Here is a 16,732-nt window from a genome sequence, read left to right on the forward strand (position 1 = left end):
GACAAATAATGCTTCGGAATGTCAAAATACATTAGGCAAGATGTGTATTACTACAGGGTGAATCAATAGATAAAAAGCCAAGCATGCAATTTCAATAATTATGGTTGGCAGATTTTGTCTCACATTTCCACTACTCCTGATCCCTATGAGATACAGAAAATATATATCCAGTATATATCACTGGATAGGTAGGATTATAAAGAAGAGACTTGACTTGTTTTTATTTTTTGTCTTTCTCTCAGACTAGGTCTCAGGATGCCTCATGGTTTAAATTAAAACAGTTGCAATTCATCATAATGAATTGTAATATTGGAATCATGTAAAATGACCCCTATACTCATGGATAAATATTTTTGTGATAGAACTGTGGGTTGGAGATACAGCTTGTATTTAATGCCTGTTGTTAAAAGTGTTTGTTTTTATTTTATTTTTAAAAAATGTATTTTAGAGGTGCAACTAACATTTTTCTTGGGATCTTGCAGGAAACAGAAAAGCAAAAGGGAAAACATCCAATATCAGAAAAACAGGAAAACGAAATCCATGCAAAGCAGAAAAGCAAAAAACTACCAGTAATCAAAAAAGAAATCCCTACAGATGTGAAATCTAGGTAAGTGAAAGGCAATGATAATTGTAGAACCATCCAATCTGCATTGCTTTCCTTACTAATCTGGAGGAAATGAAGAGTCATGCAGAGAGTTCTTTGCTCTCAGGTCAGTTATCCCACAGAAATAGGCTACGCTACAATAGTGACCTCTTCTGTTTTGTTAGATGTCTTGGATCTTAGCCTTGGAGAAGAACAGGATAAAAATCCTAAAAATAAGTAAATTATTCTTATTGAGATTTTGGGAAAGGAAACGGCATTATGGGTAATGGGGACAAGGCAAGCTTGTAATTGTGGAGAATTTTGCACTTCTATGGCTTTCTTTTGTAGACAGCATATCAGATAAACAGATTCAAGGAGACAGCTCACCATTTGATTGTTCTGATGCCTAATGAAAGAAATGAGATCAGAGAACGTTATTTACTTTAATACCATATCTTCTGCACTCATTGCTTTTATTTTAGCTCCTTTGAGGTGTCATATTCTTCATCACTAGAAATTAAGCCACACAAAAGCTTTTCCTCCAAGCTGTCTTCCCAGCATACATTCACAAATGGATTCAAGCCAAGAAATCCCCAGAAAAAAGGTATGCTTTGCCAGATCTGATACTGATTGCTGAGCATTTCTGAAACTTTATTTTTCATCGTTTTGCCTCAGTGATCCTAACTCTATAAAGTGGAAGAGCTCCTGACTCACTAACTGAAGGCTGGCCTTTCATCCTTCCTTTCTTATGATAGGTATGCACTCAAAACCTATGGACAGCAGACCACCATCATTAGCAAAGTTTTTTTCCAGTAGCTGTGGTCAGGAGTTAGGCAATACCAGCAGCTCAGAAGGAGAAAAAGACTCTCCACCACCAGAGTGGGACTCGGTGCCAATTCACAAAGCAGGCAGCTGTAAGTACTCAGTGCACCAATTTGATTTTGGTTATGTGGGCTGAATAAAAAGCCAGGCTCTCTGACAAAATGAAAGCATATTGTCCCTTCACCCCATGAACTGTCCTTAGGAGGCTGCCCATGAGAAAATCTGAGTTCATGCACCCCCGTATTTCCTTTTTGTGGGGAGAGGCGAGTGGCCAATCTGGTTTTCATAGGATCTCTTCTTACTCTGACAGGGAATCCCATGTCCATGTCTAGTCTCTCCTTAATCAGTCTCATTAATTAGACAGAAGGGAAGTAATATCTGAATAAAAATTCAAAAGACCACTGTAGTTCAGCTATATGTATGATCCTATAGTTGAGCAGGTTAAAAGGACCCAATTCAAGAAAGGGTGTTTCCCTGTGGCACCTCTTCTTGGTGAAAAGGCTACAAACTATCCAGTAAGATAACCTAAGTTGCCAAAAAAAATCTCCTTCTCCAGATCAAGCAAAACTTGATTGATCTCACAAACCATCCTGTCAGGAGATTTGTTAATGAGGATATTTGAGATGTCAGACATTTGAAAGTTTTATCTAGCTTGCCTTTCATTGGGTGTCTCTTTAGGTCAGGAACAGGCAAAGTGTGGTGGGGCTGTGGAGAGGGGTGTATGGGAAAATTAGCATCACTGAAATTAGAAAGCAGAGTTTAGAGTTTTGTAATGCAAATGGGGGATGCATCCATAAGGTCCCTGGAAGGATAAGGTGCCCCCCTCAACCTCCCACACCCCTGCTTAGATGGTTCACAATAAATAGCTAAGTAGCTTGTTCTTACAAAAACATCAGACCTAAAATGTGTTATATTGCATAATTCTGTTATCTACTTGTAGAACTAATTGATGATAGAATAAAACTTTTATAGGTAAGTTAATCTGATGAATATCCTGTTTTGGTTCCCAGCTACTGACAACCTCTATAAGCTATCTCTGCAAACCATCAATGCAGATGCTTTTCTGAAGCAACGACAGACCTCACCAACTCCTGCCTCTTCGTCCCCACCTCCTTCATCATTGACCTTTGTGCCACGAAGTACTTACAGCAGTATTGTGAACAACTGCAAGTAAGTTCAGATGGTGGCTGCATAACTAAGCTAAAGGTCTGGAGACAGTGTCAGTACAAAATGCCATTTTTATTATGTTGTTAGATTTCTAGCTTTGAAAAGAAATTATTTAATCACACATATATGGATATGTTGAAACAGCAGTCCTGTATCGCACTAGATTCAGCCATATACCACCTCAAAGAGGGCTTCAGAGTTGCAGGGAGAATTTTGGGCTCTGCAAAGGGTTTTCTTTCGCATACTTTTGTGAGAGTTTGCTGTGCAGAAGTCTGCTGTCAGAATAATAACTGACATATACAGTTGGATGCTTATTGCAGCTTACTGCAGTTTGATTCTTTCAGAACTAAAATGGTTAACATTTCACGTCTGAACCCTTTTCAGCATTCATCTGCTAATCTAGAACATTTGGAACATCTTTGAGCACCCTCTGGGCTGGTTCCACAACTTACAAATGCCCTTCTCAAAGTGTACAAGTGATACTGACCTTACATTATTTTGACATCTGGTTAAAACATTATTTGCCTAAAAATATTGTGTACTGTGGGTTACATTTAGAGGAAGGAGGTGGAACCGCCACCTCTGAGTATTTTTTGCCTAAGAAACCCATATGAAACTCTTGGGGTCATCATAAGTTCACAGGTGATTTGAAGGCACATGCACACATGTTGTTCCGCATGTTAACATTTGTTATGAGAGTGACTGCTCTAATTTTTTTGGTTGCATTTAATGTGAAAACTGCTGCCCATGGCCATTGTAGACTGTTGGGAATCTGACTGAATAAAGAGGAATTTATAAATAGTTTAAGCTAAATAGTTAATTAAATAAATAAATAAACAAATAAAGGTTCTTTTTCCCATTGGAGAGGAGCAAACTTTCTCCCAGGACGTCAGGTGAAGCCATTGTAGTTTAGTACACATGTCTCAAGCCGATACTAGTGAACTGAAAGCATGGAAGCTTTCTTCTTTAAAAAAATCTGTCCTGTTCAAAAAAACATTCCCTCTACATTTCCTTTGACAGGCAGTGACTCAGATCATACCTCTGACCATACCTCAGTACTAGATTTACATTTAAAATGGTCTTGAGAAAGTGAGATAAAGAGAATTATCTTCTTGAATCTCAATAGTCATTTGTCAGACAGTCCAAGGCCAAAGGTACTTGATCAATGCCTTGAAATGTCCAGATATTCAATTCTGGTGATATATTCCAATACAGTTGAGCTCTGAAGGAACATCACCTCTCTCTGTCTCTCTCTTACATTTGTAGTGAACCAAAAAGCAAATTGCTGGCTGGTGCCAAACATAAGGTGGCCAAGGCAGCCTCTCTCCCTGGCAGGAATGGAAATCCTACTTTTGCCGCTGTAGCTGCTGGTTATGACAAGAGCCCAGGTAACATACAGATCTGGGGAAGTTCTTAACATGGAATTGTCATGCTGATTTGATTTACTAATTTAATCCTCTCATTACAGGAGGCAGTGGCCTAGTAAAGCCTTCACCAGGTAAAGGCGAGGTTTCTGGCTGCATGAATACTTCAAACACAGCTGCTGACAGTGATGGCTCTGACAGGTATCTTAAATTATTCCTTCTATAACAAAATACCAAGTAGTCAAGGGTTCGGGGAGTAACAGGTTTCTCTCCCACACCTTGTTTGGAAGACTGGGCTTATAAAGCATTATTCATACATTTTACAAATTTTCATTTTGGTAAATAACAGTAGTCTTGCTTGAAGTCTCTACATTTAGGCACAACCTATTTAGTAATTCATTGTTTGTTTGTATTAGATTCTAGAATAAGACAATAAAAAATTCGCCTTCGATAGCACACTGGAAAGTGAGATTCATAGGCTGGATCTACACTGCCAAAGAATGCAGTTTGAACTTTATTTAGCTGCATTATATGGGGCTACACTGCATTATTTGACATGTAGATCTAATCATTGTTGCAGCTCTTGGTTCTACAAGAAGAGATAAATATCTTAACAGACAAATTTTTGGGCCTGGCCACAATTTTTTAGGTACACATCCCATTGGCACATACTGATAAATTATAGATGCCAGATTTTAATTAATAGTATGTTATGGTTATTATTTGTGCTTTTGAATACCGTAATTATGGTCCATGAATATTTGGTTGTGTTCTGATGTTCTTCACTTTCCTAATGAAACTTTCTTTTCTCTTGCTATATTTTTAGTTCTGGTTTGTGGAGTCCTATAAGCAATCCTAGCAGCCCAGATTTCACACCCCTCAACTCGTTTTCAGCATTTGGAAACTCTTTTAATCTGACTGGAGGTGAGTGATTTGTCATAGTAGGTTTTTCCAGCTTGGAAATAAATGTATAGATTTGTGTGTTGTTTTAATGGCTTGAAAAATAGAAGGTTATACAGCGCAGTGAATTCCTATCCAGCTGAGAGGAAAGAAATAAAGTCCTTCGGGAGACAAATGAAGGAATGTGTTTTCGCTCTCACTTAGGAACAGACCACTTTTCTTTGACAGACAGGAGGTGTTTTTTCGTTTCAAGAGTTATTTAAACCACGTAATATGAGAAAAAATTGATATTTAGCTATATTATGAAATTGACAGGAGCTTTTTTTTCTTCATGGTTAAATAAACCTTTCTCTCTTGATTAGGACCTGACAAAAGAACTTAGATGCCTAGGGAGAAAGCTGCCAAATCTGTCAGGCTTTCTGCCCAGAAGCAAAAGGACACATGTTCCTACCATGCGTTGGCAGAGGTGATTTAGAGCTAGCAAGACATTTGTGCCAAAGATTGCAGTAACATCCATTTTAGGAACATAAAACTTGCCTATGGTATAAAATGTCAGTGTTAAGTGTACAGCAGAAAGAACCAGATAAATGGCTATAAGAATTAACTTTATCTTTATTTCTAAACTTCAGGGAAAATCCAATCCTTCCCCAATGCCACTTATGCATTCTCCTGTCACTCGTGAAGCTTCCTCCCAACAATGAATATTTTTAAAGTTATTAATAGTTCCTAGCTTCAAATACATTGCTTTAAAATTGCAAGTCATCACTTCATGCTCAAAATTATTTAAAATGTGGTATATAATTACCTTTGGGCTAAGTAAGGTGTGTAAGACATCTAAGTGAATTTCATGTTTAGACTTGGGTCTTGTCTCTAAGAGTTCTCATTAGGTACTGCAAATATTCCAAAATCTGAAGAAGAAAAAAGAAATCCAAAATACTTCTAGACCAAGCATTTCCAGTTAGGAATGTTCAACCTGTAGTTGCTTTGAGCACTTGTGCCCTTCAAAATTCAAAGCAGTGAAGAGTGGATTCGGTTACTTTTCTTAATTCCCATATAAGAATCAAGGGCAAGTCCCTGCTCAGCCCAGTCTGTCACTCAGCGTGGAAAACAGGGCAAACAAAGTAGTCACAGTCTGCCTTTAACGATGCTATAATTAGGGAAATGATAAAGTAACAGGATATAATAAATAGAAAACAGTTGGTCTTCTGGGGGAAAAAATCAGCATGTTCTCCTAGCTGAGATAAAACATTACTAGTTCACATGTCAAAAAAAAGATCTGCACATTTCTATAGCATCTGTCAAAGTTCGGTGTCAGTTCCGAGTTAAGAGTTTAAAATCTGCTCCCACAAGACAAAAACAAACACACACCTCAGCAAGGAAGTTTTATTGTAAGCTTTCAGTTCAAGAAATTGTTCATGTGTAAGTGTTTAAAGCAAAATATACAAAGGCATGTTTCACAAATGGTCCAGTCATTGCCAGTCATTCTCAGAAAGGTCAGAGTAAAAACTGGATGTTTGCACTTGGTAATTTTATACAGTTCCTTCCAGCTTAGTTGTAGCAAAGTCATCTTCATCTTCATGTGCCAATCAGACTGGCAGGAGACATGTTCTAACTAGTGTCTGCCATGTTTGATTAATACCCAATTAAATCTGTTCCATACTTGAATTCTTCTGTCGCCTTTTACATATATCAGTACAAATGTGTTAATTTAATCTACTGAAAAACATGTGTAAATCTATCCAGACAGAACATAATGCAAATATGTTTTATCTTTCTTTCACTCACTCAGAAGTTTTCAGTAAGCTTGGATTGTCACCATCTACATATGGCCAGGAATCTCAGCAAAACTGGAGTGAATTTACCAATGTTCCTTCATCCATCTGGGACTCTTCAGCTACAGATCTTATGCCTCCCTGGCCCTCAAGCTCAGGATCCCCAACTCACACAACTCCAGTAAGTGTAGATTCTCTTATTCCATGTCAGAGTTGCTGAGTACTTCGAAATGTCATTCTGGTTCAGGAATGGGCATGCGTTGAAGATTGAACAGCCATTTTTGGCGTTTCACAGCACATGATGAGAAACCTGAAGTAATATTTCCAGCTACCAGAACTTGGGGCAGACCTAAAAGCCTGGGGATCTGATAGAGAGGGCAAGAACTGCTCAAGTTGCCTCAAAAGTGATCATGAGTCCTCTGGCACTCAAGATTCTTTCCCTTGTATCTGAAGGTTCACAAGCTTGTTGTCACACAAGAGCTTCAAAAGTGAAAATCCTGTAACATTAAAAGGTCCCTATTTTAATGTATCAATTGTGACTCTGACAGAACGGTTTCAGAATGGGTTGACTATTTAAAAATTCTGAATAAATTACACAGGCTCATTTAACAATTCTAGAAAATGAAGCTGATCATTCTGACTTAGGCAAATTCTGAAATTTTCCAAGGCCATCCATTTTCTCGATCATGTGTGATGTCAACATGGACCTATGAAAATTATGTATAGCAATAAGTTTAACTCTCTGGGTTGCACAGCATTGGCACAGTCGCTGTTTATTGTTCAGTTCGTTGTAATTTGAATTTACCCCTGTCTGACTTATGCCAAAGTGTTGCAAGGCCTCTGGGCACAATTTTTAAAAAATTTCCAGTGTGTGAGCAAACAAAGCCGCATGTCAATATTCCGAATCTTAATATTCCAAATATAATGCCCATGTGTTCCTTTATGTCACAGTAGTGAGCATTAAAAATGATCTCTACCAGAAAGGCTTGCCAGCCGCCATTGTAAAACATCTAGGTCATTGTGGTTGGAAAATTTTAGATGGCCATTAGCTGTTGGCAAACAAAGATACTGGGTGGCAACGGCCGTATGGCCACCAACAAAGATGCACTTAAGTTTCAGCCTCGGAAAGGTTCATGTAGGAATACATGATGATTCGGTTACTTTGTGATCACAGGTAATGATTTAAAAATCAAAACTGGGACTTTGAATCTTACCCACAAAGAAACAGGAAAACTTCAAAGTTCTTTAAGTATTGGAATAATGTGCTTAATATTACAGCCAATCCAACCCAGCGTAGCTGTCGTATTCTAAATCAGTTGAAGCTTCTGAAGTATTCAAAGACAGTGTTATGTATAATGCAGCTGTGAATGCTGAATTTTACTAAACCGTGGGCAATTGTTAACCATATCTCTCACTTCCAATTAGAAGAACAGTTTGAGAAAGGCTTGTAAGCTACAGGGGTCACTTGGTGATGGAGTAAATCCATTGGACCCAGGAACACCCCAAGCTGTCACTTGGTCATTGAAGGCAAGTTACAGTGCCACACAGGATAGGTCAGTGGCCACTTCCACTCACGCACAGTACGTACAGCCAGTTGCATAGCTTGGTGTACCTCATGCTGATGGCAACCTTTTCAGTAGAATATTCCTGTTTTTGTTATGTAACATGGTTTTTGACATTATAAATCAGTATAAGGAAACTTGATACAGCTTGTGAGTTCCTTCTGGCCTACTGCCAATTTCTTATTTTATTAGCATCAGTACAAGATGAACCTAACATTTTGACGAAGCAGATTCTTTTGTGTTGTGTAGTACTGAGAATAGCTTACAATTGAGATGATTCATGTGGTCATTTTGTAACCTACTGAATTGTTTAACATCGCTTGCATGTCAAGAGATAATCATAATAAAAGAACGAGTCGTACACTTATCATTTCACACCAGTTGTTTAATGCATTGCTGCTTAAACTGAAGTTTTGACCCCAAATGGGGTTCCCTTAGCTCAGTATTGGGGTCATGAAAATTTGATAACAGCAAAACAATTCTGAATGTCACACATTTACACCACCATGTTAGCAAAAACATACACTGTTTCAAGTGGACTCTGCAGAAGATGTTTCACCCATACTTCACAAAAAGGAAAATCAGCCTGTTTAGGAAGCCTTGCAAATGCTGATTTATTATCCCTAAATATTTGTAGGTTTTAAAAACCTATTTTATATATCTATATACTTGGGGTTCTGTACAAATCTCTCAAATGGAAAGGAGTTGTGAGTGGAAAAAGTTTAAGAAACCCTGGTTTAGTACTTAGTGATACCTGTAACTGACTACTCCTTTTTCCTTGTGTGTGACAATTTCTGTTTTCCCTTTTTGTTTTGCGTAATGCAGTCTATCCTTGGCAACCCAAGCAGCTTCTGGTCTACTACTACCACTCCATTCAGCAGCTCCATTTGGTCAAGCAATTTGAACAGCACCCTTCCTTTCAACACTCCCACAAACACCTTGCCGGGAATTGACCTTGGAAATGAAAATGCACCTCCGCCTTCTGCTGCTGCTGCCACCCCGGCAGTTAGCAGCCCTGAAGACTTGGGACAAACATATAACCCTTGGCTAATTTGGAGCCCTGCAATTGGGAGAAGAAGCTCAGATCCTTGGCCTAATGTGCATTACCCACCTGAAAACTGAAATTAAGCAAAATAAAAGGACAGTTGCCCAGATCTGATCATGGTAAATTCTGTAACATGTCTGGAACATAATTTGCAAGCTGTTTGCTGCCATCAGCCCCTTGCTCCTTTCCCCACAGCACCATTAAAATCTAGTCATATATCCATCTCTTGCTCCTATTAAAGTCTTGCAGTTATGGTAGTATGAAATTGCTGATCAGCTTGGAAGTGGTTTGGATTGTTAATCAGCGGCCAAAGCCTTGGTGTGTTAACATCTCTCCTTAAGGTTTTTCAATCACCTGGCAACTTCCAAAATGCAGTGATTTTAGGCTACTGTGCTTGATTTTTAAACCCTCACCCAGTATTATGCTCTGAATCATAATTATAAGGAGCACCGTGTGCAAAAAAATGCCGAGTATTTTTTAAAAAGTAAGGCTGTCTTTGTTAAAGACTCAACGAATGTAAAAACCTTAGGAGCAAAAATTGCTGAATATAAGAGCATTCTGTTCAAATTCAACATTTTATGTGCTGTTTGTAAATTTGTAAACCTGAATGCATTTTTAAGTTGAACTGAAATATGCATAGCCAATTCCTTGTGCTTTTCTTACCAATACAACTTTGAGTTGTACTTGAAAATAAATAATGCTTTTTTCACTCTTGTGTTACTACTTCCTGTTAGTTTGCATCGTATGTTGAAATTCAGACATTTGACAGGCTATGTAGCAGCATCCATATAAGTGCCAGTTGTCTTGGCAGCGGTAATCTCAGGGCTGACGCTTTACCAGTCTACAGAGCTTTTGTTCATATAAGAGCTGTCCATCCATCCCAGGGACAATTGCCAAACAAGCAATTGCACTAAAATGAACTTAAGTCCTTCTGAAAGTCAGCTGCACAGGAAAACAGTGTATAAAAATAGCCATGTCATGTAAACTTCTTTTAAATGGCAACTACAGTGTGAATTTGCTGGCAGCAGACTGGATGACAGCTGCATCCAACATGTCTGTTTTGCTGCTGAGTCACTAAAGAGAAGTTATCTTCTCTCTCATACTTCCTCCACATAATAGAATCCTTTCGCTCTTTGCTGTGATATATTCGACACCAAAGTAATGGTTACTTGCAATAGGAAAATTTTGGGATACACCATAACTAGCTTTATAGAAGAATTATTGATATACTTGAAGATGAATGGATTAAAGAGAAGAGAGGTTTTTTAGCATGACATTGTCTGCAAAATTCTTAGGACTGGTTTCAATGCATAGTCGTATAACATATTTTTTATTAAACATTAATAAAACTAAATAGGGAGGCTTTGCTGCTACAAATAAGGATTATGAATTTGTCCAGGAGGGAACTCTAGTAATAGGAATTAAATGTACTATCATAAGGTATGAAACAATGCATTGAAGTCCTGATAATCAATCTTGGTCTCCTGAAAGTCCTACTTGAATGCCCCATCATAGAATCATAGAATAATAGAGTTAGAAGAGACCACATGGGCCATCTAATCCAACCCCCTGCCATGCAGGAAAAGCACAAAGTACTCCTGACATCGTTGGTCATTTCTATGCACTTTTAAATACTATGCCAGTGGAGTACTAGCTCAGAAAGGTTTTTATCAAGCTGCCAGGACTTCACTTATAGCAGAATTGACAGATTGCAAAACTGTCATGTGTTTCTCTAGGTGAGTTACCAGGTGGCCCAATAACTAGAACACAACAGTGCTTAGGAAAGAATTATGACCTGCATTGGTGGAAGGACTACCCATACCAACAAAATCAAGGGGCTTCCAGTCAATAATTACTGATAGGAAATTAATATCTAATTATCTGGATGGTGCTGATGATCTTTCCACACGCTTTTACAGCCCAGAAACAGGAAAGAGTCACATGATCTTTGCAACTTTGTTATTTGCTCTTCGCCCCTTTGTAGCATTTTTTCTTCTGCTCCCTCTCCTTGGTCATTGTCTTTGGCCTTATCTCCTCCTGTTCACTTGCTACCATGGACAAGTGCCCACTTACCTTGAAGGTAGCATTCCTTGTTGCCTTTATTTCAGCCAGACACACCTCTGAACTTGTGGCAGTATGTGTTGATGAGCCATTATTGGTGTTTCACCATTACAAGGTGTTTTTGTGATGCAATGTCACGTTTCTTCTGAAGGTCACTTCCCAGTTCCATCTGAGTGAAGATATAGTACATCCTGCCCTTAATTCAAATCCATTGATCCCTCCATTATCTCAATGTATGCGGAGCTCTTACTTTCCACAACAATGAACTGTGCATTGTGTCCGTCTTCCAAATTTCCCAAGCTATTGGTTATAAACTTTCTAAATAGCCCATCCTGATTGCTCTGAGAATCCATTCTGTGAGAGCTCTCTCAACATTAGCATCTTTGTTTCAGGGTATTTTTCTCCATGATTTGTGCAGAAAGACAACATGGTCATACGTAATACTGACTTTCATCCAACAGTGCAGACTTCTCGACAGGGTCAGAGGGGATGCTAGTTTTGGACGTGCCATCTATTCAAGTGCCGAATAGGATCTCTGAACAGGCGTGAAACTCAGTTGTGTGAGGTTTCAGATGACCAATTGAAGAATCTGAAGTGGGATTTTTTGTATGTTTGTGCACCCAATACATATCATTCCTACTTAAAACCATATCTAAACTGATTAGTAACATGAGTGTGTAACAAACCAACACTAATGTGTTTGGCATGAATTGAAGTGATAATAAATTGGTTCATTTTGATTTCCAGTAGATCTATAATGCATAGCTGGCAGGGCAATTAATCTTAGAGGAAAGTGTATCCAGCATACAATCCACTGATGTGACTTAGTCACAAGCAGGCAATATGACAGTGTCCAGGAACCCAACAGTAAATTTAGCAAGCTGGCAGAAGCTCTAATAAGGGAGAAATGCCATTTTCTGTGTTCCTGCCGTATCTTTTTCAAAAATGATACAGACCTACTTAGGTCCTGAAACAGGATGTACAATTTACCTCCCTTGGTGAGAAAAACGAAGACATAATTTTGAGTGTTTAAAGCAAGCCTGCAGGTGAGTTGGAAGGAGACGTAGAGTACCATAAAAATGTGCACTGTGTCATTGCAGTTATCTTTCTTTAAATCAGCAGCTAGTTTTAGGAAAACAGTTTACTGTGCACATTGCTTAATCTAGTTTGCTAATAAGACGTCAGCTTCATACCACTGGAAAGATTTCTAGGTATGTTGGGGTTCTTGTATTAAAAGTTTCCAGGAACATTCAAAATCATGCATAATAGAAAGGAAGGAAGGAAGGAAGGAAGGAAGGAAGGAAGGAAGGAAGGAAGGAAGGAAGGAAGGAAGGAAGGAAGGAAGGAAGGAAGGAAGGAAGGAAGGAAGGAAGGAAGGAAGGAAGGAAGGAAGGAAGGAAAGAAAGAAAGAAAGGAAAGAAGGAAAGAAGGATAAGGAAGAACACAATTAACAATAATAAAGGCTACATTGACTTCCAACTTTCTTTACGGTGATTATAGGTCAAAATATATGACTTATTCACAAGAACATACAGTATATTTCCTCTACTATTATTCTTTTCTCTGAAAAAATACAAGTTCCCAATCTTTTTTTAATGATAGTTTTAACTGCAAATTCTCTTTTATTAGTATTACTTCACTCTTCCATTTTTGTGTGTATAGTGGTCGTGCTGCCATGGTCACCTATCACAGCAGTCTTCTGTATTTTCTTTCCTGTTGCTCATCCATCAGTCCCAGTAAAAACAGTTCAAGCTTAAAGTGAAATTTTCTGTGTTGATGTATGAATTTTTCAACAACAAAAACCAGCTGTCATATCCTATATTTCAGCAAAAGGAACTGGCAACCACCTCTGAGTATTCTATGCTTAAGAAAACCCCATGGAATTCATGTGGGAATTGTGTGCTTTCAAGTCGTGTGCAACTTAGGGCAACTCTTTCACAAGGTTTCTTGGAAATATTTGTTGGGGGGGGGGGGGTTTGCCTTTGTCTCCCTCCGAGGCTGAGAGTGTGTGACTTGCCCAAAGTCATCCAGTGGGTTTCCATGGTCAAAGAGGGATTCAAACTCTGATCTCCAGAGTCATAATCCCATGCTCAAACCACTAGACCATGCTGGCTCTCACGTGTGGCATTTCTTGTGTTGTATAAAGTTTAAAAGGAGCCCCCGATGATGCAGCAGGTTAAACTGCTGAGCTGCTGAACTTGCTGTCCGAAAGGTCAGCAATTCAAATCCAGGGAACGGGGTGAGCTCCTGCTGTTAGCCCCAGCTTCTGACAACCTAGCAGTTCGAAAACATGCAAATGTGAGTAGATCAATAGGTACTGTTCCAGTGGGAAGGTAATGGCACACCATGCAGTCATGCCGGTCAAATGACCTTGGAGGTGTCTACAGACAATGCCAGCTCATCGGCTTAGAAATGGAGATGAGCACCACCCCCCAGAATTGGACACAATTAGACTTGATGTCAGAGGAAAACCTTTACCTTTACGGTAAAATTTAAAACATCATTTTAGGAACCAGAGAGCTCATTTGTTTCTGTCTCATGCAGATTATAGGTTTCTGTCTCAGCTGAAAGTATTTCAGTTTATCTGCTCTTTACATCTCTAGGGGAAATGGAAACTTGTTCTGTTGCTGCTGTTAAGCGGACATGCTTCCGGGCAGACTACCTACCTAACTTTTGTTTTAAGCTACTTAACTTTTGTTTCCCTTACAATGAAGGACTCCGGTAAGCAGGTTTCATCAGGAATGTCACCTTACATGCTTTGGGGCAGACTGGCTACTAATATCCATATATAGTAAATATGGTAGACTTGTTTAAGCCTTGTGAGAAAAGAAGTAAAGAGTGATGTTTACTATGGAAGGAAATAAGAAGGTATGCTCATATTAAACACTTGCTCTGGTGAAGCATTTATTTAGTTGCATGTTTGAGAAGAATGCAGTATGGATAGGAAAACAGGTTTCAGCTAAATGATAGGGGTACATGATTCTCCCTTAATGGCTACAACTGGAGTATATTATTAAACACTTTTCTCTGTAATGCCTGCACTGCCGAGACCAGTGTTTCTCTCCATAGTCACTTGTGCTAGGAAAATAACCAAAAATTACAAACGTGTGCTGTTCATGTATAATGTCATGCCAAATTTGGTGGTTTTCACTTGTTTTTTAAAGGGGGCATGGCCATTGATTGGGACAAGACAAAGCAAAGGAGATGACTGCAGATGTGTGATGACTGGTTCCTTAGTAAACTGAAGGGGTTTGCAAAAAAGGGAGATTATCCTTGAATAGCCGAACTGGACTGGGCCGCTGGAACTGGGGACATGATTAATTCTTGTCTTCTAGGACAAGAAGGCATTTCTTCAGGAGCAGGAATGAGAAGAAACAAAGGAAACTGAAATCTGAGATATATACAGGAGCTTAAAGAGGACCATGTTTCTTCTCTGGCTGATGTAGGACAGCCAGTGAATTTGCAATTATAAGAGTGCTTGTGTTGTTGCCTCTCTATTTTTATATTTATAAATCAATAAAACATTATGACACAATTATCCAGTAACATCTCTTATGAAGCCAGCATTTGTGAGCCCAGCCTCTTGATCTTCCTGCTCCTGCAGAAGGGTGGAGTACTATAAAGAATACTATACTTTGTGAAATTCCAGTCTTTTGCAACAAAAGTGCTACTGTATTTTGAAGATCTTTACCTGAAAATTTGTATTAAGAAAACAACCACCAAGAATAATAAATGTGCATTTATGGAATATGATGCCAGTCTAAAAAAACCTTTTAAATCAACCAAATCCAAAGCTAGAAAACCAGCCCCAGGGTCAGACTCAGTTTCAGAAAGATGGTCAGCTTCTCGTGGTGAGTGGGCCAAGGGGGAGCAAAGCTGCCAGCACATCTCAGCTCTTCCCAGAATGCTCTGGAATGAGGGTGGGTTTCCAGAAAAACCAAGGGAAACCACCAAGCAATGCTATCAGGAAGGAGAAGTGGTTATCTGTAGAACTTCCAAAATCTTTTGGTTCAGTCCAAAAGATTCAACTTCTCTCCTGATGTGTAAACAATAAATTGATCCACACTGCACATATATAGTACCTTACTTGATTCTAATTGTACCTGCTCCATCCCAAGGAATCCTGGGATTTTTTGTTTGGTGAGATACACAGAATTACTTACTAGAGAGTTCTAGTGCTATAGTTAAAGTTATGTGGCTCAAAGTTTATGTACTTCCCCAAACTACAAATCTCTGGTTAGTTAGGATGGAACTTATTGTTCTTTGTCATCAAAACATTTCTGACTTATTGCAACCCTAAAGCAAACCTGTCATGGTGTTTTGCTTAGCTGAATTTGTTCAGAGGTGGTTTGCCCTTGCCTTCCTCTGAAGCTGAGAAAGTGTGACTAGCCCAAGGTCACTCATTGGATGTCAATGGCTGAGTGGGGATTGAAAAACCCTTATCTCCAAGCATCTTAGTTTATCACTCAAACAACTATACCATGTTGGCTTTCTTTAGGATGAAGCAGGGTCAGTTCCAATGGGATCAATATTCGTGTAGTGTGGATACACCTACAGTAGAGTCTCACTTATCCGACTTCCGCTTATCCGACACTCCGTATTATCCGACGCCATCTAGTGGCCAATTGGAAACATTGCATCCTTCACTCAATCCAAGGTGAGAGCTGTGGCTCTTTCCCTTTCGAAAAAACTGGAAGGAGGAAAGGGCATCTCCGAAGGGAAGGGAGGGAAGGGGGGTGAATCATCCCATGGGGGGCCATTTATATGCGAGGGAGGGAGGGAGGAGGGAAAAAAAAGGAAACGCATGGCTCTTCCTCCCTCTTTCTCTTGGTGCAGGCAGAGCCTCGTGTCTCCAAACCGGCCTTGTTTCCAAATCAATGGCTCGTGATTGGAAGGAAAGAATGGGGAGGGAGAGAAGCCAAAGCAGCTGGCTGCCTTCTGTAATCTCCTTACCTGGGTGGGTGGGCGGAGGACCCCCCTTTCCTCCTGCACACACACACACATTTTGCTCCAGATCCCCCCTCTCTCTCTCCTTCCTTTTTCTCCCCCACGCACTCTTCTTCCTCCTCCTCCTCCCTCTTCTACCCCTGTCAGCCTTGCAGCAACTTGCACTTCTGTCTTCCTCCTCCTCCTCCTCTTTTAACCCAAGCAAGAATCATTAGAGGCATAGCACCCTAGAAACACAAGAGACCCCCTCCTCCCTTCAGAGGCTCTCCAGCCCAGCCCCGTTCTGCCAGGCTGGAAGGCACAAGCCAAGCCCTCCTCCCAACACAGAGCCACCCAGCTCCAGGTGAGATTCTGGAGACAATTTAGCAAATTTTTGTTTCCCAGTGTTGCCATTGCTCTGCTCAATATGGGATTCTAGAGATGATTAATCTACAGTATATTAGTGTGTTCCCAGCTTCCAGGGGTTTTGTATTTCAAACAGGATGTTTTGGTGCTTAATTTGTAAAACC

At 39.6% G+C, this 16,732-nt stretch overlaps 1 protein-coding gene across 2 annotated transcripts in view; it reads left to right on the forward strand.

The window, feature by feature from the left end:
• The window catches only part of tmem131 (transmembrane protein 131), an 87,260-nt gene extending 77,336 nt beyond the window's left edge, over positions 1 to 9,924 (forward strand). For both annotated transcript variants that reach the window (XM_008107092.3, XM_016992338.2), the window contains exons 33-41: positions 483 to 607; positions 1,066 to 1,187; positions 1,339 to 1,497; positions 2,416 to 2,575; positions 3,839 to 3,960; positions 4,041 to 4,137; positions 4,763 to 4,860; positions 6,626 to 6,789; positions 8,996 to 9,924. In XM_008107092.3, coding sequence (XP_008105299.1) covers positions 483 to 607; positions 1,066 to 1,187; positions 1,339 to 1,497; positions 2,416 to 2,575; positions 3,839 to 3,960; positions 4,041 to 4,137; positions 4,763 to 4,860; positions 6,626 to 6,789; positions 8,996 to 9,292 — 1,344 coding nt within the window. In that variant the 3' untranslated portion in view covers positions 9,293 to 9,924. The remainder of the gene's footprint in view (positions 1 to 482; positions 608 to 1,065; positions 1,188 to 1,338; positions 1,498 to 2,415; positions 2,576 to 3,838; positions 3,961 to 4,040; positions 4,138 to 4,762; positions 4,861 to 6,625; positions 6,790 to 8,995) is intronic.
• Positions 9,925 to 16,732: the final 6,808 nt, after the last annotated feature.

This window comes from Anolis carolinensis, chromosome 3 (genome assembly GCF_035594765.1).
Source record: "Anolis carolinensis isolate JA03-04 chromosome 3, rAnoCar3.1.pri, whole genome shotgun sequence".
NCBI classification, from domain to species: Eukaryota; Metazoa; Chordata; class Lepidosauria; order Squamata; family Dactyloidae; genus Anolis; species Anolis carolinensis.